At 35.4% G+C, this 24,691-nt stretch overlaps 1 protein-coding gene across 2 annotated transcripts in view; it reads right to left on the bottom strand.

Moving 5' to 3' along the window:
• Positions 1–24,441, bottom strand: part of LOC106066208 (selenocysteine insertion sequence-binding protein 2-like) — a 33,177-nt gene extending 8,736 nt beyond the window's left edge. For both annotated transcript variants that reach the window (XR_008775863.1, XM_056016980.1), the window contains exons 1-15: positions 24,264–24,441; positions 21,816–22,006; positions 20,883–20,923; positions 20,425–20,556; positions 18,741–19,072; positions 15,557–15,740; positions 13,985–14,896; positions 10,224–10,978; positions 8,560–8,665; positions 7,775–8,064; positions 5,854–6,131; positions 3,241–3,290; positions 2,226–2,430; positions 1,081–1,186; positions 648–762 (exon numbers count right to left, since the gene is read on the bottom strand). Coding sequence is in view for 1 of the 2 variants with exons in the window: in XM_056016980.1 (XP_055872955.1) it covers positions 648–762; positions 1,081–1,186; positions 2,226–2,430; positions 3,241–3,290; positions 5,854–6,131; positions 7,775–8,064; positions 8,560–8,665; positions 10,224–10,978; positions 13,985–14,896; positions 15,557–15,740; positions 18,741–19,072; positions 20,425–20,556; positions 20,883–20,923; positions 21,816–22,006; positions 24,264–24,275 (3,709 nt within the window). In the remaining variant the exon portion in view is untranslated. The remainder of the gene's footprint in view (positions 1–647; positions 763–1,080; positions 1,187–2,225; positions 2,431–3,240; positions 3,291–5,853; positions 6,132–7,774; positions 8,065–8,559; positions 8,666–10,223; positions 10,979–13,984; positions 14,897–15,556; positions 15,741–18,740; positions 19,073–20,424; positions 20,557–20,882; positions 20,924–21,815; positions 22,007–24,263) is intronic.
• Positions 24,442–24,691: the final 250 nt, after the last annotated feature.

Here is a 24,691-nt window from a genome sequence, read left to right as displayed (position 1 = left end):
AAATAAATTGTGTTTAAGTTCAGGATATTTCCCATGCAAAAAACAATAATGTAATAATGTAACAAGATAAATATGGTTCGTTCTGTCTTGAAAGACAACGAATGAGCCTAGATGGGTTACTGGTGTCGATTTTTCTTAGGGCAAAATATGCTGTGTCTAAACAAGCTGATCCTTGAGTTGGCAAACTTTACCACAGTTTAAGCATGTGAATGTATTTTTTTTAGGGCTAGGGATAGGGCTGGATGGGGAAAGAGGGGACATTACAATGGGGGGATGTTAAGGACAATTCTGGCAAATAAGAATAACTGGATTTCAGTTAATAAGTTTAGTTCTAATGTAACAAGTCTTCTGTCATTTAATTAAATTTAATTTTATTATACTGAATCATTGCATCCCAATAAACTACTGTTACTGTTCATATTACATAGAGTTTCAATTAATTAAAGTTTAAATGATTGTTTCATCGCCTGTGGGTTTTTTTTTTACAACCTGCTTCACATTCAATAGGGAACAGATAATTTGAGCACATAGGGACATTCTCATTGAGATGGCAGCTTACATATAATAGTTCAATGATTCAGAACAAAATAACTACAGTAAAATTTAACCTGGCTACAGTCTGATAGGAAAAATAAAAACCATTTTACCTTTCGACTGAATTTTTTCCAGGTTTGGAGAGATGACAACACACTTAATCTTCTTCAATTTTAAATGCTTGGTGACCTCCCTTAGACCAAGGACAACTCTTCTCTTTGATTTCGCCTACAAAATATAGTTGAAAAGAATTGTGACTATCTCAGCCTATTGCTCTTTATATGTTAAACATCTTCAAAACTCTTTTTTTTTAACTTTAGCTTTTCAATAAGACGTTGCTTCAATATTTTCTTTAAGAAAAAAAAGTTCCAAATATGACACTCAATCAATCCAAGGCCAAGGCTGAAAATGTATTTGATTTCCAATCTTTCCTAAATAAAATTATAGACATGTCGGGCAACAAGAATATTTAGATTAGAAGCATTACATGTGGTTCTCATGCATCTAGAATGATCAACTCTACATATGAACTAAAAAAATGTTTACTTTGACTGGGTCTTTGTGATACATCCTGTCTTGAAACTTGACCAAGTCCTGGAGCAGAGAGGCACAGCACTGATCTATTTCTTTATCCAGTATCTGTGTACAGTACCTGAAAATCAAATCAGATTGAATAAATCAAATTAGTCTTTAAAACAAAATATGAAACAGCAGTAAGGCATTAAAAATATGAAACAGCTGTAAGGCATTACAAATCTGCAAAGTAAATAATTCCACCACAATGTGAAAAATATTTCAGTAGACAAAAAGTTCAACAGCTTCTATTACTGTGTAGTGACTACTTTCTTCTTGAAAGACATTTTCACATTAAGTTCCTCTTTCAGACTTTGTGATCTATGGGATATGATGTAAAGGTCATCTGTTTCTTGTACAATAAATTTATTACAAATATTTATAATGAAATACATTTTCAAATATCTTTTTCAATATATTAAATGATGATTTAGTGCAGTGTTTCCCAAACTTTTGACCTATGTGTACCACTTTTATAATTTTTGTAATGCTGAGTACCCCTCGCCTCCCCACCACACTTTAATTTATTAACAGAACATAATAAATGGGTATTTTGAAAAAATCAGCATAGTTAATGAGGTGCAAAGCCTATCCCCCTGGAAGTACTCGTAACCCACTTTGTGAAACACTGACTTAGTGTAACATTTTGAATTAAAAAGTAAAATGTTTTCACCTTTCTCTACATATGATGGTGACACTTATCTGAACTGAAGGTCATGAGTTAGAATGCCTTAAAAGCGAGAGGGTTGTCTTTTTTTTTTTAATGTGAAACATTGTGGTATTCTTGAGTTTATCCAGCTTCATATGGTACTTAAAGGAAGTTTAGCTGTAAAAGCATGTTGGCAATATGTTGACCACAAGACATCCACGGCTCAAATTTACTTTATACTAAAAAAATATTTATTCATTGTCATATTAAATTTCTTTTATTTTTAACGGTGTCAACTTTAAATCCGCTTACGTCATTTGATTGAGGAGGGAATACAAAATTCTCCTGAAAACAACATTGTGACAGCAAAAAGACTAAACCCATGACAAAGGTAGCTAGTTCATTTAAAATGACAGACAATACAATTATTAAGGTTGAAAAGTCAATGATATGACTAAAATATACCCACTCTCTGAATCTGCGACTGTGTATCTTCATCAGAACAGGATCACGCCCTATGGATCCAGTCACAGGGGAATTGACCCCTGAGTTTCCAGGTGAGGCAGGAGACATGGAGATTGGTGAAGTCTGGCTGATTGGGGAAAGGTCAGCTGACAGTTCGGCTGCACCGCTCTCCTCGCCTCCATCTGAGACTTCGGATTTAGAACTCAGTGCTGTTAATTAAAAAAACAACAACAACTGAAGAGCGTTACCTCTTTTTTATGATTAATATAGTATAGTATATAGTATCTAAAACAATTTTTTTTACTGTGCTTCATTAATGAAATATCATCCAGTCAATTAAGTTGAAGATATATAAAATAATTCTCTTTCCTTTCTACAACATTTAAATGATCAAAAAGTGAGTTAAGAGGGGGGGGGGGCTGAATCAAGACCATTTGTTATAGAAGGCCTGAACACTGACCTGCAACATCACAGCCTGTGGGTAGTTTAGACCAATAGCTCGTTGCCACATCACAGGTCTGTACGACATGGCAACGAGCTATTGGTCTAAACTGCCCACAGGTTGTGACATTGCAGGTCAGTGTTAAAGTATTCAATAACGATTGGTCTTGGCTGAATCAGCCCAGCTCCCATGAAAGAATGGGTTTAGGCAGCAGGAACTCAGTAGCAGCAGTTCAGAACTAAACTGAATTCTATACATTTGTTTTATAAGTTTCAGAAGTTCCTTCAGAAAAGAATATTATTACACCCGAGTCTAAACTCCTGCAGGCTGGCAGGGAAAAGAAGTAGGCAGGGTTCCAACAAAAGATCATTGTGTCAACAGCCTAAAGCACTAATTAGATGACGTGGCAGGTTTTTTTAAATTGTAGAACAACACTTAATTCTAAACAATGTAGAAAAAAAAATTTAATCCATATTTTTAGTTTTTAATGTTCAATAAACTATGCATGGAAAACAATATAATTAAATAGAAAGTGCCTGTGTTGCCAGTAAAGCTGGCCTTGATTTGTACAACTTACCATCTTGACTCAGTTCACTCTCTCCACCAACAATCCCAACTCCAGAAGCACTGAGAACAAACCAACAAAAAAGCAGCAAATAATTTTGATGTTCTGAATGTTTACAGGAATGTTAAATAAAATTAGCTCTTATTATATGGCTATTTAAATTAATATTTATACCAATGTTACAAATGTAACTACAGCTGAGATTTTAACTTGAGATGATGTGCATCTCACAAGCTAAGGGCAACAGAGAAACTTCTCCCCAACAAATGCCCACAAGTGAAATATGGGCCCTAAACATGCTTAACTCTTTGACTGCTGTGTTTTGTTTTCAAAAAAATGCTACTTTTTTTAAAAAATAAGAAAATGTTCCAAACATGGCTAAAACAAAAATTTATTGTTTAAGTACCAATGATGCTATAGTAACAAATTTGGTATCAAAGTAAAGGTAAATGAATGGAGAATGTGAAAATGTAAACATCTTTCTATTTAAATATAAGATACAAATTATAATCTAAATAATATGACACTCAGAAAAAAAAATGGATGCCAACTTTAGAACTTTTGAGACCTAAATTTAGATTTTGTTCTTTGTATTACTGTTGAAACAGCATATTTAGACTATTTACAGCATTTTCAAAAAGAAATGTGATAAAACAGTCAATAAAAGATGATGAATCATTGATTATATTATTATTTTTACCTTGTTTTTTAGTCAGAAAAAAAGTGAAAATTATTGCGCTTTTCATTACTACCAATAACAATAGATACCAGTACTAAATCTATCAACCAAATGCACTCAAATATTATGTACATTTGAATCAATGGGATATAGATCTAGATTTGTCTTCTTTTTATTTGCATAGGAACATCTTTCATTCTAATACTAGACCAGTGCAAGACATAGGCTAGCGAGAGATCAAAGCCTAAATCTCTAACTAGATGAAGGACAATAAAAATCCTAATTCATTTTACCTAAGATTTAGACATCGAATAGATCATTATTACTGTTCCTTTGTGATATTTTCAAAAAGAAATGTGATAAAATAGTCAATAAAAGATGATGAATCATTGATTATATTATTATTTTTACCTGTTTTTTTAGTCAGAAAAAAAAGTGAAAATTATTGCGCTTTTCATTACTACCAATAACAATAGATACCAGCACTAAATCTATCAACCAAATGCACTCAAATATTATGTACATTTGAATCAATGGGATATAGATCTAGATTTGTCTTCTTTTTATTTGCATAGAACATCTTTCATTCTAATACTAGACCAGTGCAAGACATAGGCTAGCGAGAGATCAAAGCCTAAATCTCTAACTAGATGAAGGACAATAAAAATCCTAATTCATTTTACCTAAGATTTAGACATCGAATAGATCATTATTACTGTTCCTTTGTGATAAATTATGGATTTAGAATAGTTTTATATTTTACTTTTATTTAGTAGTAAACCTTTTGGAGTGCAACTTGAACCAGTATAGTGATGGTGATGATTTTTACCAAAAAACAATACTAAAAAAAATTGCTAGAAAATATACCAAGAAAAGGCCCAGCATGGTGGATGAATATTGGATTTAGATCTGCCATTTCTGTTGTTTTCATTTATCTAAGGGTTAGATCTATAGGAATCTACAAAGGTGTAAAGATAAAAGCATAGATCTAGTCAACCTTGATCTACATTCAAGACCTAGCCCTAGTCTAAGGCTAAGGCCTAAGCCTAAGCATATAAGGCAATACTAGATCTAGATCTAAATCTAAATGCTAATAATGTCCAAGTCTGCTTCATCCTATGCTAAATCTTGATCAAGATCTTCATTATTACAATTCATAGAAGTATAAATAAAACAATAATAAAGCTTCTTCAGTAGTAAACATTGTGGGTGTGTCTTGGACAAGCATAGCCATGATGTAGATTTTTACAGATAAACAATACTAAAAAAAAAAAAGAAAATGGGGAAAAAATGCCCACAGTGGATGATTATTTGATGTAGATCTACCATTTCCTTTCTTTTTATTTACCATAAGCTTAGATCTAAAGATATATCTAGATCTAGAGTCCAAGTCTAGAGATAAAAGCTTAGATCTAGTCAATCTCGATCTACAGACTACACCTAGCCTACTGACAATAATAGATTTAGATCTAAATACTAATAATATAGATATAATCATATAAATACGCTAAATTTAGACCTACCTGAATCTAATCTAGATCAAATTCTTCATTATTACTATTTATTTGTGATAATTTTTAGAATAATTATAAAGTTTCTTCAGTAGTCAACATTGTGGGTGTGTCTTGGACTAGCGTAGTCATGGCGACGTTTTTTTACATTGTAAAAAAAGTAATAAATAAATGTCTAAATAAAGCCAAAAGCTTCTAATTTCTATGTAAACAAAGGATGAAGAACTCTTTTATAAATTAAAAATAGTTCCACTGTTGTTAGTTAAAATTTTTAATTTAAAAATGCAACGAAACAAAGGTAGGGTAAGAACGTCTATGGGATAGACGTTCCGTGCGTTTAGGGCAGACAGACCGTCTATGGGATAGACGCTCCGCACTCATTGAGTTAAGCAGCATGGAGACACAAAATAGTTGACCATTAAAGTGCACACTTACCCAACGGAGTCTAGGTTAGCTGTATCAGGGTCTTCATCTAATAGCCTCAATCTCTTCCTCTGTTCTCTCTCTTTCAGTATGACTTTCTTCAGAGGACTGGGCTTCTTGGCCTTGCCACTCTCTCTCTCTTTTCCTCTCTTCTGGATGGGGGCTGAGGAGTCCAGCATGTTTCCTGGCATACTGCTGCCAGGTGAGCCTTTCTCCTTCTTGGCTCCCTTGGCTTGATTTGGAATGTGCTTGTTGGGCGCTGCGCTAGGCTGTGATGGGGGAGGTTTTTTCTAAAGTGTTTTAAGGGGGAGAAAAGCAAAGGATTAAAAGCTTTTGAAAAAAAAACACAAAAAAAGTTTTTTTATTCTAACTGGTTACAACTGCTTAGGATAGGAAGGCTTAGTGCTAACAAGTTAAATTAGTAAGAGGACCTGGGTTTGTTTCATGGTGGTGATCTGGTCTTTTGATGAGGATCTTATATAATACAGACGTTACTTCAAAAAAAAAGATGATTACGTCCTACGTGTCATGCATTTAGTCATGCATATTAATCAATGACTTAAATTCGGCCAAGTCACTGGTTTTCCTGGCTAGCTCAGGCAACCCATTCCATGCTCTAATAGTACTAAGGAAGAAGGAGTATTTGTACAAATTAGTCCTAGCATATGGGACGAGGAATGTGCCTTTATCTTTGTGTCTTTCAGAGTATTTTATTAAATTTTGTTTTTGTATTTGAAGATTATGGTTCAGTGTTTTATGTATAATTGCTACTTTACTTTTGAGCCTTATGTCCTGAAGGCTTTCTAAATTTAGTGATTTTACTAAAGGTGTAACTCTAGTTAAGTGTGAATATTTGTTTGTTATGAATCTCACTGCTCTATTTTGTGTCTGTTCCAGTTTCTTAATGTTATCTTGAGTTGAAGGGTCCCAAACGGAGGATGCATATTCTATTATTGGCCTATCCAAGGTTGTTAAATAACATTTTAGTTTTATGTTCTTATTTGATTTATAGAAATTTCTTTTAATAAATCCTAATGCTTTGTTTAATTTTTTTATAGTTTCATCAATATGTGGATTCCATGACAGTTTTTCATTTATTATAACACCTAGGTATTTTGCGTCTTTAGTCTGTGTTACTGGTTTGCCATGAATAAGATAAGTGGAATTAATTTGTTTTAGTTTTTTTGTTACTCTTAACAACTGACATTTTTCTGGGTGGAAAGACATGCTCCAATTTGATTCCCATTTCTGTAATTCATCTAATTCTCTTTGTAAAATATCTGTGTCTTGTGTTGTTTTTTATTGTTCTATATATTATGCCATCGTCTGCAAATAATCTGACTTTTGTTCCTGAGGTAATGCAGTTTGGTAAATCATTTATGTAAATAAAGAAAAGCAGTGGACCTAAGACAGGATGTGATTGAAAGATGATCAAAGTAAGGCTACTTGCTGCTGTGCTCATCACTTACTAAACTTAACCAAAACTCGCCCTTCGTGACCAAAGAGGAGCACAACCATTGTCTTGAGGCATCAAGATGAGGCTTGTTACTAAGAAGTTAGGTCTAGATATAAATGTATTCACTCTCGAAGAATCAAGATATACAATTGAAATATGTTCAGTCATTGTTCAACATCGGCAATCTATGATCAACTTGCTGAACTATCTGATGCTGAGTATTCATTGTTGATAAGGTAGTGAATTCAGAGAAGATAAGAATGTAATAGAATGGGGAATGGTCTCCGCAAAGTAAATTTTTTCAATTCTTTTGTTTTAGAAACATTCATAACTTCTTAACCTTATGAAAACAAGTATTAGTTTAAAATGCTTGCTAATTACAAATGAATAAAACAAAAGATAAACATTTTTTCTGCACAAATGTTGCTTTTTTCAAACTTAAAGAAAAAAAAATAACAGCTATGTAATTCAATGTACCTGTATGGCATCAATCATGGCTGCTATGTCAATGGCTATTGGCTGCTGGGATTTCTTGCCGCCACCTTTACTTGCAACAGCTTTTTTGGCCTCATTCACCACCACAGTGTCTGTGATGACACCTGGCAAGGGCTTGCTGCTGAGACCCTGGCCAACAGCTTTCTTCAGTCCCATTTCCCTGAGCCACTGCTGCTCCAGTGAAATTTCTGCCAGCTCAGCTTCGGCCGCCTTGTTGGCTTGTTCTCTGCGCTTCCTCCTTTTTCTAGCTCGCTTGGACTCTGAGCTGGCTCCTGATATACGATGAAACAAAAAATACCACTTTATTTCTGGTAAGTGTACAGAGCTTTACATAATACAAGATTTACTTGAACTCAAAGAAAAAGAACACTTTATTTCTGGTAAGTGTTCAGAACTGTAGCATAATACCGGCACAAGATTTACTTGAAACCAAACAAAAACAAAACACCCAAGATGAGGAGCTTTAAAGGGAAAAAAATCTTTATATAAAAATTTTATTATGAATATATATAGGCAAAAGAATGCAGCTATCTATGGTTCATCACTTTTAAATAAATAGGACATTCAAAATGAGAGATTCAAATATGTAAATGCACATTTTGATTTGTAAAGGGGCCATGCAACATAACAAAATAAGCCCCAGAAAACTTCATTAGGTCAAAATAAATTTGTCGATTATCAGATTTAAAAACAACACATTTTATATTAAACGGTTCTCTCACAGGAAGTATCAACGCCATTAAAACTTGAAGCAGTAAACTGTTTACCTGTTCGACTACTGTTGCCCTCATCATTGGCGCCCACATCCTCTTCAGATAGACAGGAACCAGTTAGGGACTGAGGTCTGCTCTGGCTTCCAGCTTTTGAAAATGACTTGAGACATGAAAAGAAACATGTGTAACTTTTTACATTTAGGGAGAATACATTTTCAAGGTTCTAAACAGATGGAAAACAAAAAACAAACAAAAAAACAGACTTTGTTTTAAAACGGAACAATATATATATTTTAATAAAGTCAAGGTGTGTGAGTTGTAAAGCTAAGAGTTCCTGAACCAAGAGTCTTCAATGAGGACGGCAGAGGAGGCTGGATTTTAAATTTAGGATAAGAGAAATGTTACGTAACATAAAGCAACTGTTGCATTAAGTTTGTATTTCTGCAGCGCAAGGTCATGGTTGTACGCTGTTGACAAGTAATGACAAGTTTATTTTAAATGATAATGGTTTTTCCATAAGCTCTAAAAATAGTTTGCGCGTTACTACAAAGATGAGGTAGTATTTAGAGGACAGACACATTCATTTGAAGGAGAGTGACAACTAGAGTAAAAGAATTTAAATTAAATTGTATTGTACATTTATGTTGTGTGCGTATTATTAAAGTGATTACTATTTCCTGAATTAAAGCTTTGTATTTAATTTAAAGAAGATTTCAGTTTTGAGTTTATACTTTGAGTAGTATCTCAGGCATCACTATATTGTTTGAGAATTCAGAAATTGTCTAAGGGAGAACTGTATACAAAATTATAACATCAGAAACCCATTGTCTGATCAATTCAATCTTATCAAGACATCATTGTCATCTGGCACTCAAACTTATATACTTGTATCATCACAAGAACATATGTAAGACCATTCAGTTCTTATAATGGACCTCCTTCACCAATCGTAAACAAGCAACATTTAGCCAAGTGATATTATTGATAAAACAATTTTTTTAAAACGTATCATGTGACAGCCTTTATGGATTACGTAATTTGTATAGAAGAGATAGAGAATCACGTGGCTAAATATTGTTTGTTTACGATTGTTGAATGAGGTCCATTGCTTGGCACTAGGGGGAAAAAAAGATGACATTGGCCAGAAATGAAAAAAAGATGAACTTGAATCACCTGTACAACAATGTAACTGTTTTATTCTTAAGTTGTGACATGAAAGTGTACAAGAGGAAAGTGAAAGCATGACATATAACATGGCATCACACCTTCTTAGAAAGCCTAAAATCCAAGTGCACAAGCTGTGGAGAGAGCTTGCCGGCCTGAGCCGAAAGGCAAGGGAGTGTAAGTTTAGTTGTGGCACGAAGGTGTAAAATATGTACAGTCTTTGGTCATTTTTAATTTCACGATCTTTGGGTGTCTCTTAGTCCACTAGGTACCTGACATTAGCTGTGAAAAAGTAAAGGCGGTTGGTCATTGTGTTGGCCACATGACACCCTCGTTAACCATGAGCCACAGAAACAGATGATCTTTACATCATCTGCCCTTTAGATCGCAAGGTCTGAAAGGGGAAACTTTTGGTCATTGTAAACTGTAAAAGTTAAAGTCAAACATGACAATACCTAAGAGAAATCACTATTGAGGAAAAAGGAATTATTTATGCTTTCATGTAGTGAGAAAAAGAAATGTGAACTATAGTTCCATAGTAAAATAAAACTTACCGACTTAATAATGTCACTGTACGACAGTGATGTGCCAGAGAGAGTTGATCGTTCATTTACTGCCCATGTATCCTCTGATGCCCCTTTAGAGGGCATAAGATCTGGAAACTCATCGACATCTTCAAAGTGAAGTGTCGTGTCAGATGATACTGTCTGAGACAAGTGTGAGCTATTAGCGACTCCATCCTCCTCCTCATTTTGCTTAGACTTGTTTCTCCGCCGCCGCCGCCTGCGTTTCTTTTTCTCCTCTCCTTCTTTCAGTTCTGTTTGGCCCTCGGCTAATTGGTCAGAGTTGGAGGGACCATATATAGTCTGACTGTTACTTTGATTGAGGCAGGCACCTGGTTTATCCCCACCAGGGCCAGAGTTAGATCTCATCCTGCCCCTGCCAGCAGAAAATGTATTGACTTTGGGTGCTGTGTCATAGCTCAAAACTGGTGCTCTGAGTTGGGAAGCATAGTTCATAGAAGTCACAGGCTCCACAGCAAAATGTGGGGCATGGTGCCCCTCATAGGGAATAATGGCTGGAGGGGGCTGAGATAAGGCAGCACCAGGAAAGAAAGGAAAAGGCTGGACTGGAACAACTGGAAAAAGTGGGGGCGGGAAAAGTCCGTTTTGAAAAGTAACAGGAGGGTGACTAGGAGGCTGGCTGGCATTTGGTGAAGACAAACGTATACCCTGTGCAATGTTTGCATAAGACCTGTAAGAAGGGTCACTTGGGTAGACAGGTAATACTGATTGCTGTGGGGCTAATGCTGAAATCAAAAAGGAAAGTTATTTCTCTTATCATAAAATCTTTTTTTTTTCTTTACATTATAAAATATAGAAGATATATATATTAATTTATAATTGGGTAGGATCCAACATCTAGTCTAACAAAGTCATTATAAAAATTGATTTTTAAAATATGTTGCTTTTAGTTGCCCTGAATTTTCAAACGAAAATTAGACTTTTTTTCAATAGCTATTCTTACATAATCTATTTAGGTCATTATAACACAATTCAAGACTTTATATTGCAAGAGAAATGCTGAAAGATTAATGCAGCATCTAAATCAGGGGTTCTCAACCTGTGGGTCATTACCCCTTTGGGGGTCAAATGACCATTTGCCAGGGGTCGACCATTCAAAAATTGTTTTTTTTGTTGCTTTTTTTTTCATCTGAATTTTTTTTTTTTTTTTTTTGCTTCCAACATGATGTAACAAGCATATTTGTACCATGAAGAAACAAGCAAATTTGTACCATAGTTGATATACATTTACATTTGGATAATGGGAGAAAAGAAAAGGACATTACTCGTATTACACTAGTATCAAACTAATTATAAAATGATTGTCAAATATCAATAAAATAAAATAAAAAGTGGAATTGAGAAATATAGATAGAATATCTATCAGTGGAGTGCCATTACAAAGACAATTATAGTGCTGCCTCCATTTCTACCAATGTCTTACAAGCTCTTTACATTCTAGAAGAGCTATTTCATGAACTTCATGGTTTTAAATATTTACATTGACTTACAAGCCCAGCCTTTTTAAATATAGGAACACTGTGACATAATGGGGAACTAACTATTTTTGATTACTTGTAAAGTTAGGAGTGATTCCCCTTATGTAGTTTATAAAAGGCCTTTCAAACTGTGCTTAGTTGCCACTTGCCCCTGAGTTACCAGCTTGACCACTTGACCTGTGTTGTGAATAGTATTTTTTTCTGTTAGTGGTCGTGTGTCATGGGGTACTCGGAGAAGTGTGCCCTGCTCTGGAGATCTTTGGGCTAAGTATATCTTTAGTATAATTGTATTTTGTGTAATGTATAATTATTAGTGAAATAGCCTCAAATGATTTCCAGGCAGTATATTTTTACCCTGATGTTCTGCATCCTGGGGTACTCCCAAACGTGACATATTTTTGTAACCTTTTTCTGAGGGATTCAACCTGTATTGAATCATCAGATGGACTTTACATATTTTTATAGCCTTGTCTCTGAGGGATTCAACCTGATTGAATCATCAGATGGGCTTTACATATTTTTATAGCCTTGTCTCTGAGGGATTCAACCTGTATTGAATCATCAGATGGACTTTACATATTTTTATAGCCTTGTCTCTGAGGGATTCAACCTGTATTGAATCATCAGATGGACTTTACATATTTTTATAGCCTTGTCTCTGAGGGATTTAACCTGTATTGAATCATCAGATGGGCTTTACCAAACGGGTGTCTATAGGTGAGATTCTATGAAGCTTGTATGCTCTTAGGTTTCCCTGAAGCCTATAGTTCATCATGACCATTTTGTTGTTTTTTTTGGGGCTAAAAGTGGCTAGTGTAAAGCTTGTAACCCCAGAATGGTCAAAAGTGGTCATGTGTTGACCTGAGGCCTGTGACCTTTATTTTTGATAACCAGAATGTGACGATAATGAAAAATATGACTAGGGCTGTGTGCCATACTATTTCTGAGTATCTTTTGTTTACTTTTTGTTGTGTCGGCCTGTGAATTGATGGCCATTTATTTACCCATTTATTTTACTCATGTAAATAAACTTTGTATATATGTTTACCTGCGACTTTGTAAAGTCTTTTGTTACATACATTAGTTGAATTGTATACCTGGAGGTTATACCTAATAACCTAGGCAGTACAAGAAGGGACCAGTACACCTCTGGACGAACGTGCCAGCACACTTTTAACACTGACCTTTTGATCTAAATACCTAAGTCTAGCTATAATTCTAATTGAATATTTTTAGCTATACCCGCTAATAGGTAATGTGAACTGATTATATTTGTTCATGAATCCTCTTTAGGTCACAAACACATAAAAGACTAGTGGTTTTAATTTTAATTTCAGTCAGGCAGCTATAACTAGTTAGCTCAATCCCTCCTCATGGCATAGAGCCACAGGTCTCTTCAACACAATCTATGAGGCAAAGGAAACAGCCATCAGCAAAGAATAAAGAGAAATAAAAAACAAAGAGCAAAAGCAGGCGACATTGCAACCTTCCCATGTCTTGTGTGGGGTCAGCTTATCAATTGTGTGGGGGTCAGCTTTTCAAATAAAAGATTGGACTCCACATGTCATCTTCGAGTTCAAAGGAAATGAGATTGTGCTCATCTTCACCCAAGTAGGAGGAGCTATTATTGTTCTAGTTAGCTCTTGAATATTAAACATTTTTACTTTAGAAACAAACCAGTGAATTCAATGAGGGTTTCCTGTAATGTCACAGAGCAAAAGGGGAAATAATCCTAATACTACAATACAGGGGGAAAAAACACTAAATAAATGCAAGTGAATGGAGAGCATGAATTTCATTTTTAGATAAATCTAGATCAGTGGTTCCCAAACCTTTTCCTTTGCACATTCTCAGTATTTAGCAGTACACTTTGATTATTTTTTTGGAGAGATATAATTTACTTGGTGGCCAACTAATTAATTATTCCAGTAAGTCATGGAAGACAGTCTGGCCTCACAGAACACTAGGGTTCTGCGGAACACAGTTTGGGAAACACTGATCTAGATCAATCATAGTTACACTGTAACTGTGTGTGTGTTCAGTGACATCCTAGCCTTTAATTTTCTTGTTCACTCATAAGTTTCCGAAATACTATTTAAGCAGACTTGAGAAGGCTGTCAAGGCTCATTTTGTTACATTTATTAAAGGAAGAAGATGGTTGTTTCACTAATACTATTGTTTTGGCCTCATAAGGACACAGAATAGCTGAATATATTTTTTGACTAGCTTGACAGTAAGGAAAGTAAAGCTCACCTTTGTTTCTGTAATCATTAGCTCCTATTGGGACAGACCGATTGGGGTCTCCACCTGTCAACTGTGAGGCATAAGCGTTACTTGAAGCCACTAAGAGAGTTGATGCGGTGGTAGTAACCATGGACACCGTGGTTGTGGTCACAGTTGATGAGAATGTTGTAGTTGTCACTGCCCTGGTTACTGGCATCGGTTCACAGACTGGGTCTTTAACTTGACCTTTAAATTTGTTTTTTACATCACCCACTTTTGAGTTTTTATTTCTTTCTGTAGATTGATTGAGTCCAGTAACACCTTGCTCTAGGTTGCCAGTTTTGGCAGTATCTGTGGCAAGCCCAGGTTTTTCATGGGACTGCCTGTTTCTTCCCTTGTGTTCCCCTAAAGATGATGCCTGCTTGTCTCCACTAGATGACCTAGTTTTATCTGCACTTGAAAATTTAATGGACCAAGGCGGTTCATGTGCAGACCTTTCTATAGTTAATGTCACAGGCTGATTTGAGGTTCTGACAGGTGCAGACAAACGAGGGGAAACTGGAGGAAAGTCTGTCCAGGAGTGAAGATCTATTTTCTCATCATCGTCATCATCTGGCTTAGTGCCTGAGGATGATATAGACGATGATGACCTAGACAAGAGTTTTGTATTGGACCCCAACATGCGGTTAGCATCCCTCTGTTCTCTGTTCTGCCTCTTTTTCTTCTTTCTAACCCCATCTGGTCTCAGATCATCACCTGACTTGGTCTGACTAATGCTGCTTGACCCAGTCAATGAACTGGTGGCAGGCTCATGCTGTCTGCCTGTGACAACACTGTCGCAAGTATTGTTTGTCAAACTTGAAGGTTCTACCTGCGTAGCTACTGACACATGATTTTGTTGGTGAAGTGGGCTGTTGTATCCGCTGTCCGAGTCATGATCACCTGTCAAGATTAAATTTTTAAAAAATCTTTATGATCAGTTAATTCTTTTAAGTTTGAATACATGACATACATTTGTTGTGCTTAAGATTTATCAAATAACATATAGCAAAAGAAATTAAGTAATGGTCTGAAATAAAATACTTTCACAGATTAAACAAATATCATTCTACAGTAGAAAAAAACAAACCTGTGAAATACTTACAAACAATACAGTTAAATAAATCCTTGAAAACAAATGCTTCAGAACTTGTGATAAGTATTTTAGCTAAGGGATGGTGGTGGAGGGTAGAAACATTTAATGAGCCTGTTTTGTGTGAAGTAGGGATTCAAGGACCTTGAAATGTGATTAGGGAGTATGGTTGAGAAATGTTTCATTCTAAAGGTACAGCCAGAGCTTGGCACTGACATTTTAACACAAATAGACAGGGCAGCATGATTCATGTATTATAAAATAGACATTGGTTTTGCTTTTTTTCTTATTACAAGGTCTGACTGAATTAAGTCATGCAAACCTTGGCTGCCTGATTGTTTGGTTTATAGTCACGATCATCCTGAATTTGAACAAAGACTGCTTCGACAACCTGCGTGCAAATCCTAAGGGAGATTTGGGTTAGGATGTAATAATTTACATTTCTCAAGTAAAGTCTTAAACAAACTTACTTGACTTGTGTCTTGGCACACTGTGCAAAGATCGAGCTCTGTTTCTGTTAAATGACGGACAGGGTTTCTCTTTAACAGTTAAGTTTTTTATACTGGCAGGAAAGTCTGTCTGGGCTGATCTGCTTATCATAATTGGTGATGCTGAACGGACACCAACTTTTTGATGTACTGATGACTGCTTGGGCTTATAAAAAAAATACATGAAAAGTAAAAATATTACTTAGGATACATAATAAAAATTTAATATTAATAAAAAATAATACAAAATGCAAATGGTGAAATTATATCTTGACTCTTTTTAAGGCTATGTCATTTTTTGACAAGAAGATTTGGTGCGGCTGGCCTCACAAAAAATAGTTAAGCTTACAAATAGATTTTTGTTAGAAAAGTAAATATATTTAAAATAACAAAAAATAACTTACATTAAAATTTGTAAAATTGTATTCAAAGGTATAATATAAATGATTTTGCAACATCAAACTACTAATTTGAAATGTGAAGGGTCTGCCAAGGGCAGCTGGTTTGGTGAAGAAAAATGTTATATAAATTTGTATTTTTTTTAAATCATAACTTAGACTTAGACTTAGACTTAGGTCCTCCCGCGCCGTTCGGCGCATTGGGCGGCAAGCTGTCTCCATAATGATCTGTCACTGGCAATGTCTGGAGCCTCCTCCCATCTGGTGTCCACTGTTCTGAGGTCCTCCATGAAGGTGTGTCGCCAGGTAATACGAGGACGTCCCTGTTTGCGCTTTCCTCGTTTTGGCTTCCAGGTTATCGCAACTCTTGGTGTGCGTAATTCATTTTGACGTAGAACATGTCCCGCAAACCTCATGCGACGCTCAATCACAACCTCACTAAGTGTTCGACTCCCAGTTCGGCATAGGATTTCCTTGTTTGAGATCCGGTCTGTGTAACTGACTCCCAAAATCCGTCTCAGCCATCTCTGTTGAGCCACATTTAGTCTTTTCTCAATTTTGACAGATGACTTCCACGTCTCACATGCATATGTAGCAGTTGGAATGACGATTGTGTTGAGAAGGTGTATTTTTGTCTCGAGTCCAATGGCTTGGCTAGTCCAAATAGGCTGCAGCCTTTGGAAAATGCTCCCTGCCTTTCCTATTCGACATGCTACATCATGGTAAGCATCTCCATCATTTGTTATGATGCTGCCAAGGTACGTGAACTTGTCCAGCTCTTCAAGCTTTGACTCGCCAAGTCTGATGGGGACACCCTTTGCCTTATATCCCACTCGCATAATTTTAGTCTTATCCAAGTTTATGCGGAGGCCAATTTTGGGTGCCTCTCTGTCTAGGCTCTCCGTCATTTCTTGAATGCATTTATTTGTAGCCCCGAGTAGTGCAACATCATCAGCAAAGTCCAAGTCCATCAATCGGAGTTGTTCATGCCATGGAATACCAAAGGCAGTCTGGTTCATTGCTCTCCTCATTATGTAGTCGATGGCTAGGAGGAAAAGGAAGGGAGATAAGATGCACCCCTGTCTCACACCTGTCTCGATTGTAAAAAACTCTGTTGTTCCCTCTTCTGTTTTAATGCAGCAACTAGACTGACTGTAAAGGCGTCGTAGGATCTGGACGAATTTTTCTGGGATACCGTATTCTCTAACTATTTTCCATAGTGATTCTCGGTGGACACTATCAAACGCTTTTTTGAAGTCCACAAAACTGATCATTAGCCGTTGTTGGTACTCAAGACTTTGTTCTATGATATTTCGTAAAACGAAAATCTGCTCTGTACATGATCTGCCTCTTCGGAAACCTGCTTGTTCTTCTCTGAGCCTTTCATCTACAGACTGTTGAAGCCGTCTCAACAAAACAGTGCTGAAAACTTTGCCTGGGACAGAGAGGAGAGTAATGCCCCTCCAGTTGTTGCAATCTGCCAAGTTGCCCTTTTTTGGAAGCTTTACAATCACTCCCTTTTGCCAGTCCTCTGGGACTTTTGAAGTTCGCCAACAGAGATTTAAGAGATCAGTCATTCTGTTAACAATGCACTGTCCCCCATATTTTAGCATTTCTTAGTAATCATAACTTAGTAATTGGAAAATATTATTGTACATTGCTGCATATAATTCTCCTTACATAAATATTAACTGTGATCAAATTCTGAAAACTACAATTTTATCTTTTTATTTACTTTGCCATTTATAATTTCATTATAATAGTTGACATAGCAAGAAATGTAAATTACCATTTTAAAAAAATATCATCTAAGTAGCACTGGTTATTGCCACATAAAAGTAACATCACACATTAGACGAGATGCTCATTAAATCCAAGATAAGCTAGGTCAGTGATGCCTAAACTGCAGCATGCGAACTATATCTAGCCAATGACATGGTGCTATCCTGCCCTTTAAAATTTTTGTAAACCAAACCCCGAAGGCCAGTTCCACTGAACACAATGTTTTGTGGTGATGTGGTCTGTGACAAGAGTGTCCCGGAGGATTTCCAGCTACCCGTCGCCTCAGCGTGGCCCTCCGGTGGAAACATCCAGAGGTGGATCTGGACAGGCTAAGAACGAGTAGTGAACCAGGCCTTCTAGCAGGTCTCCCTGGGTGAGCTTTTGTTTTTTTTATCTCACTCGGGGTGGGGATGGAACAAGTAACCTGCAACCCAGTCCAAAAAGTCCGCCACGCCGTTCCACAAAGGGGGTCGTCATCAGTTCCGGATTGCTGGATTGGCGGCCCTTGCACGGAACAGTGGCGGTTACAGTATAGGAATATGAGACAAGCTCCCTGACATTTATAGCGGGTGACTTAAGATTCGGGGACGGTGCGCTGTGTACACGGCACGGCCTGGTTTTACCAGTCAGTCAACCAATATGGCCGCCTACCGTTGGGTGCCCTCAGACAGGACAGGGGTGAAGAACCCCATGTCCAGGCCTGGTGGTTGGATAAAAGCCTTTCTAACCATCAACGGGATAATGGCGCCTCCGGTGCCGATTCCCTACTGGACTTCATCGAAGGTGACAAGAGTGTCTGAAATTTATATTTCTGACAGTTCGAAAATGGTTGAGCACCACTGAGCTATGATAAGCTAAAAGTAATCAAGTTAAATAAACTGTTAGCCAGATAAGCTAAGAATTAGCAAAAAAGGTTAAGTGTTAGCAAGATAAGTAAGCAAAGTGTTAGCCAGATAAACTTAAGTGTTAGCTAAATAGCAACATACCTTTGCACTACTGGGTATGGTGCTGGATAAATTGTTTACAGAAGTATTGGTATTTGATTTTGATGCTTTATTCCCAGCTCTGAAACTTGCCTGTGCAACTGGTGCTGAAGAGATGCTCTGTGAAGAGATGGGCACGGTCGACGATGCAGTCACAGTGGTCGCCGACGAAATAAAAACTGGTGGCTGGTTCACATATTGCTGAGGGTGTTGCTGAGACATGTACATATTGGATAAGGAGTTCACCAGCCAGTTAGAGTTAGGGTCTGGGGGTGCCCCCAACAGTAACCCTTGTCCACCCAGATGACCAAGTGCCATATTCATTTGAGGAGGAACTGAAATATATTGTACAGTCTATGTTATAGAATGTAATCAAAAAGAATTTTAAAAAAAAAATACATTTTGCAATAAATTCAAGTTCCTCAAACGCATGTTTAAGTAGACCCTATATAATTTTAAACTGACCTTTACATTTACAGTTATGGTGATAAGATATATATCTTTCTAATAGCTTATCTTATAATGTACAGCCTCAAAAGCTAATTAATAAAAAATATGTAAATGTATTATTTGAATTGTTAATGTGAAGATGGAAACTAAAATCATAGACTGTATCAGTGTTTCAAAGTCATGAGAAAAAATATGTCCCATATATCAAGCATAAAATCAAGCCAGTAAATCTTCTTTCTTTTAGAAAAAAAATTTGAATCGATAGACGTCAAAATGAATTATGTTATTAAGTAGGCTATGAAACTTTAAACTGCTATTACTTGTAAAAATGAAAGATAACAGGGGCATTGCAGTGCCTGACATGGCGAATACTGAAGCAATTGTTCAATTCCAGAATGACACAAAAGATGCTACGATAATTTAGAGTATTCTAAGAGGTTATGTCCCACCTTGGACACATATAGGTATTCGATCCTCTGAGCACACTTGAGAGCATAGAACATTATGGCCATTGTAAAATATACGCACAAATCAACCACCGAGTGCAGTACAAAGAAAGGACAGGAAGTTGTCAACACTTAAAGAATGGCTAATTTAGTGCTTCCATAGTGCTACATGTGACTGATGTCTCCAATGGGACTACATATGAATGATGTGGTGAATTTCACAGTCTAACGGTACTCTTAATTGTACGCTCACAACAAATCTTTGTACCTTAGACTTAAAATAATGAGATGATACAATAAAAATTTTAGGAACTTATGCATGGATTATAAAGACATAATAGAAGAACTTTGCTAAAGTCAAAACAAATCAGTAAGTATGGGCATCAATTAAATTAAAAAAAAATCTAATAAAAAAATATATGAATATTTAACTGGACCCCACGATGACTTGTTAACTATCGTCAAAAAACACAAACTAAAACTCTGTAGCCATATCACAAGGCCCTCAGGACTTGAAAAGACCTTCCTTCAGAGAACAGTACCAGAAAAAAGAAGCAGAGGCAGACAGAGAAAGCAATGGGAAGACAACATAACAGAATGGATGGACCTGTTAAGAAGGAGATTCTATCCTAGGAAAAAGACAAAAGAGAAATGGAGATAGATGGTCAACAGATCTTGTATGGTGCCCCAATGGTCAAACAGACTATGGGATAAGTGAAGGTGAGGTGGGTGAAGGATATTTGAAGACAACAACTGTTACAACCAAATGACGATGTAACTTGTTCTATTACCTTCAACTTTAGTCATATCTAAAGACAATGGAGCCATGCCACCATATGAGGTTGGTAAATAACTTCCCATATAATCTGCATGAACTTGAGGCCACGGTGGGCAGCGCATTGGTGTGGCAGCAGACATATTGCCTGTTTAAAAAAAAAAATTAGTAAAATACTTATCAATTATTGTTTTAACCATTTAGAACTTTAAAAACTGCAAAACTTTTTTATCAATAATATTTTAAAATTATACTCATTTTAACAAGTTTAGACTATATTGATTTTATAAATTAACTATATCAAAAAAATAGTTGTTTTTTTTTAGATTGGATATAAACCTGGGTCTATCAACAGACATCTTAAAGGCAAAAATGTATACATTGTTAGTTTTCTTTCTTTCTTTTTTTTTCCCAATTTATCTATTCTATTTTTTTTAATATGAAAAAAACATGGAACTGTGGACTGATTACTACCTTGAAAATGAAATGGTGGCTGGAATCTTGGTGTTTCCGATCTGTAAATAGAGAATAGAAAGTTCATACTATTTGAAAATTTCATTCCAAGTATAATGCATTATCCATTTATGATAAAATTCTTCAACACTAACTTATGAACTATTTAATTTAGAATAGCATACTACGAAAATAAAATAGTAACTGTGATGATTCAGAAAATCAAGCCAGTAAAATAAAATAATATTTAATAATTTAATAATAATAATATTTAATAATATTTAATATTTAATAATAATAATAATATTTAATAATAATAATAAAATAAAATAAGAACCATAATAAGTTAAATAAATAAGAAAACAAAACAGAATGTATGAGATTCTGTAACCAGACATTAAGGATTTGAGATATCTGGTTAACGCAAATCACCAAGAGTTCTTTTAGTTTCTGACAAAGGTCAAAATCAGTCTGCTTCAAAGAATTTTGTATATGCTTAGTTTATAAATATTTTTTAAGGCATTATCATTAGCCACAAAGATTAGTTTACATGGCTAATAAGACCCTTAAGACTCTTGTGTCACCTATATTTTAGACAGAAAAAATGATGTCTGCCATACTGCCTTTTTAGTTGAATAAAAGGTTCAGTCTGCTTAAGTTAACCTAATTGTACCATTACTGGCCTAAATGAAGAATGCATTTTTGTTAAAAAATAATAATTTATATATTTACAAAGTGATATTACATAAAAAAAATGCCAGTAAAAATGTAAATGTGCCAATAGCACTTAGAATTCAAAATGTTTTAGCCTCTCTTGGGAAGAGTTCAGATTTTTATTCTTCGGACTGTTTTAGTACCAAAATGAGGACTTATAATGTCTTTTTCTTGGAAACTTCTCAGAACAAGACAATACAACATTTTTGTTTTAAGTAGCAGCCTAATGCTGTTACTTACCTATATTTAGAAGAATCTGGTGGTACAAATGGATAACAGCTTGTCAAGTATCTTGGCACTTCATTAATCTCCACAGCATTTCTTCTTTTCCACTTTTCCTGGGCACCTGGGTGTTTTGACTGTCCAGGCTTACTTATCTCTGACACCCTCAGTGGCACAAACTCAGCAGCATCAGCTGATAGTGATGAGCCCTGAAGAAAATGTAAATAAGTGAACATGTTTTTCTCTTGAGATTTAAAGTTTGGATGAGACAATAACTTAGTAATAGTTGCTAACCACATACTTCAGACCAGCTATATCAGTAATATCCGAGCATTGCTCTTCAAAATTATTGTTAGAATTATCTTTGAGAAATAAACATTAAGCTAAACAGAACTCAGCAGAGATGAACTCCCAATGCAATCAATACTGAAATAACTATTATCCTTCCCTGACTACAATGGTGGCTTATCTGCACAATGCTATGTAGTTCCTGTACAGGTTAAATAATTACCTGTTCGACACTTTTAAATAAGTTGGCCGTTTTCAATCAATTTTTTTTATTAAGCCTGTTATGCTCTCATAGTGCCTTTCATTATGTTATAACAGAGCTTTATAGATTAAATGGTTAAGATCTTGGCCCCTAAGCTGAGACATCTCCGGTTCGAAAACTATAATAATAAATGCCCAACCTATGACCGCAGTTGTGCATCAAACATAGGCCTCTTTAGTCACATTAGAAGTTGCAAAGGGAAAAGATTGTCTATATAGATTTAAATTGCTGTTAGTTGTATTTCACTATCATGGATCTATATTTTCTAAAGCCACATTGGTATGTTATTCATAGTTGTTTATGATGTTGCTACATATTATGTGTTCTAGGATCTTAGATACTTTCTTGTTGGTTGGACATACTGGTCTATAGTTTTATGAGTCAGATTTTTCTTCATTTTTAAATAGGTGTTAATATTTGATATGTAAGTTATAGCCCTTAGTCATTGTGAGTTATGCGTCTTTTGTTGTGAACATGTCCTTCCTGCCTAAGATGGCGTCCTATGTTGATGATTAAAAGTGTTCGGCCCAACTACGACAATTGTTGCCTCAATTCTTCAGGCCATACTTAACATGGTGGCAGCAGAAAGTGAACCACGTAAGTGCTTTCACTCTCGCTAGAAGTAGAAGACTAGACGTCAAGGGAGAGATTAATGATAAATTGAGAGCTATATCGGACAGTCTACCCACAAGGTCACGTACGCTTAGGCCTATCAAGGGAGGCAACCAAGAGATTTATAAATCAGACAGTAGAGACAGAGTTACTCAAGATGTCGGAAAATCTACTGACGCCACCCCATTGCCTGGAACTAACGGAAGGAAATGTTAGCGAAAATTTCAGACGGTCCATATCAAATATTAACATCCTTCCCTTTCTTTAGACGAAACATATTCACTACAACATTCCAAAACAAGCACATGGCAGAAACATCCTTCTTTCACCACGAACATTGTAGACAATAACCTGACATTTGCTTCTTTCCAGTCCTTTTGTACTGTGTCCTGATTAAGAGATGCCAAAAAAAGGAATTTTGAACACTGGTGTGAGCTCATTGCTTAGTTCTTTGAGTAATCTAGCTAGAGTACCACCAGGTCCAGGTGCTTTATATTTTATGTTAGCCAATAGTTTTTGGATCCCTTTTTCTTGCACTTCTATATCTCCTATTTTTCATCTTGGTTTAAATTAAGTAATATGTCTGTTTCCTGGGGCTATGAATGCTGATGCAGAGTATTTATTTAGAGTGTTAGCTTTGGTTTCAAAACAAATCATTATGTGTTATCTTCTCTTTTCAATGGTGCTACTCCTATTGTTTCCATTTGCTTAGATTTAATGTATGACCATAGTTTTTTTTTGTTGTCATCCTTAGATATTATATTGTTTATGTATTACCCATGCAGATGCCTGCTTACTTTTTTAGTTAGATGTTTAATTTTAATATACTGCCTTAGTGTCTTTAAATTTTTTATAGGTTAAAGTTTTCCTTCTGATTGCAAAGTTATTATTATATTTGGATCTAAAAAATCAATATATTATTCTACATATTATTTAATATATAAATAATATAATATAGATAGATTTATAGATCTATTTAGATAGCATTAGTGTAAGTCGATTAGTATTAGCATTCTTTACCAGTGAGTCCAGTGTACCAGTCTTTCAGTTTCAGTAAGTTAAAGTTAAACTTACAACAATTACAATATGATCAGTAAAGTAACTTAATAACTAATCAAGACAAGATTAGATAGATCTAAGATTAAAATGAAACTAAAAGAAAGTTTATTATAATTAATTTTATTATTTAATCAATTTTAGTCATAACTTATTATGACATATTCACATAACTTAACTCGCGATCATCGATGAGGTCGATTGGACGTCACGATTGATAGACAAAATTATACTTAATACTATTATACCTTTTTATCCATTTTGAACTCTTAAGATAATAAGCTCATCTCGCATCTTGATCATCTAGCTGGATATAGACTACTAATATTTGTTTTTCGTTAACTTGGTTGATAAAACTATAGAAACAAAAATAATCGAGATTCGTGGTATGTCACGTTATTTATAACAAACTAGAAATCTAGTTTACTGTTCTAGTAAAGAAAAAAAAAAGCGGAAGTACACATTATTATTGATTGATGTCACGTGATTTTGTCCCCAAAATAGTCCGATTAGGGCCTTTGACTTTGAATCACCTATGCCTATTGACTTTATTTAGAAAAACAATGACTTTCACCGTAATAGATCTGTAAATTTACTAGACTCAAGCTATAGATCTAGTCTATATTGAATATCAAGTCTACATATTTCATTTTGTGTTTTAGTCTTAGATCTAGCT

This window comes from Biomphalaria glabrata, chromosome 18 (assembly GCF_947242115.1).
Source record: "Biomphalaria glabrata chromosome 18, xgBioGlab47.1, whole genome shotgun sequence".
In the NCBI taxonomy this organism is placed as follows: domain Eukaryota; kingdom Metazoa; phylum Mollusca; class Gastropoda; family Planorbidae; genus Biomphalaria; species Biomphalaria glabrata.
Note: the sequence above shows the minus strand (reverse complement) of the source record. Positions and strands in the feature narration are given on the sequence as shown.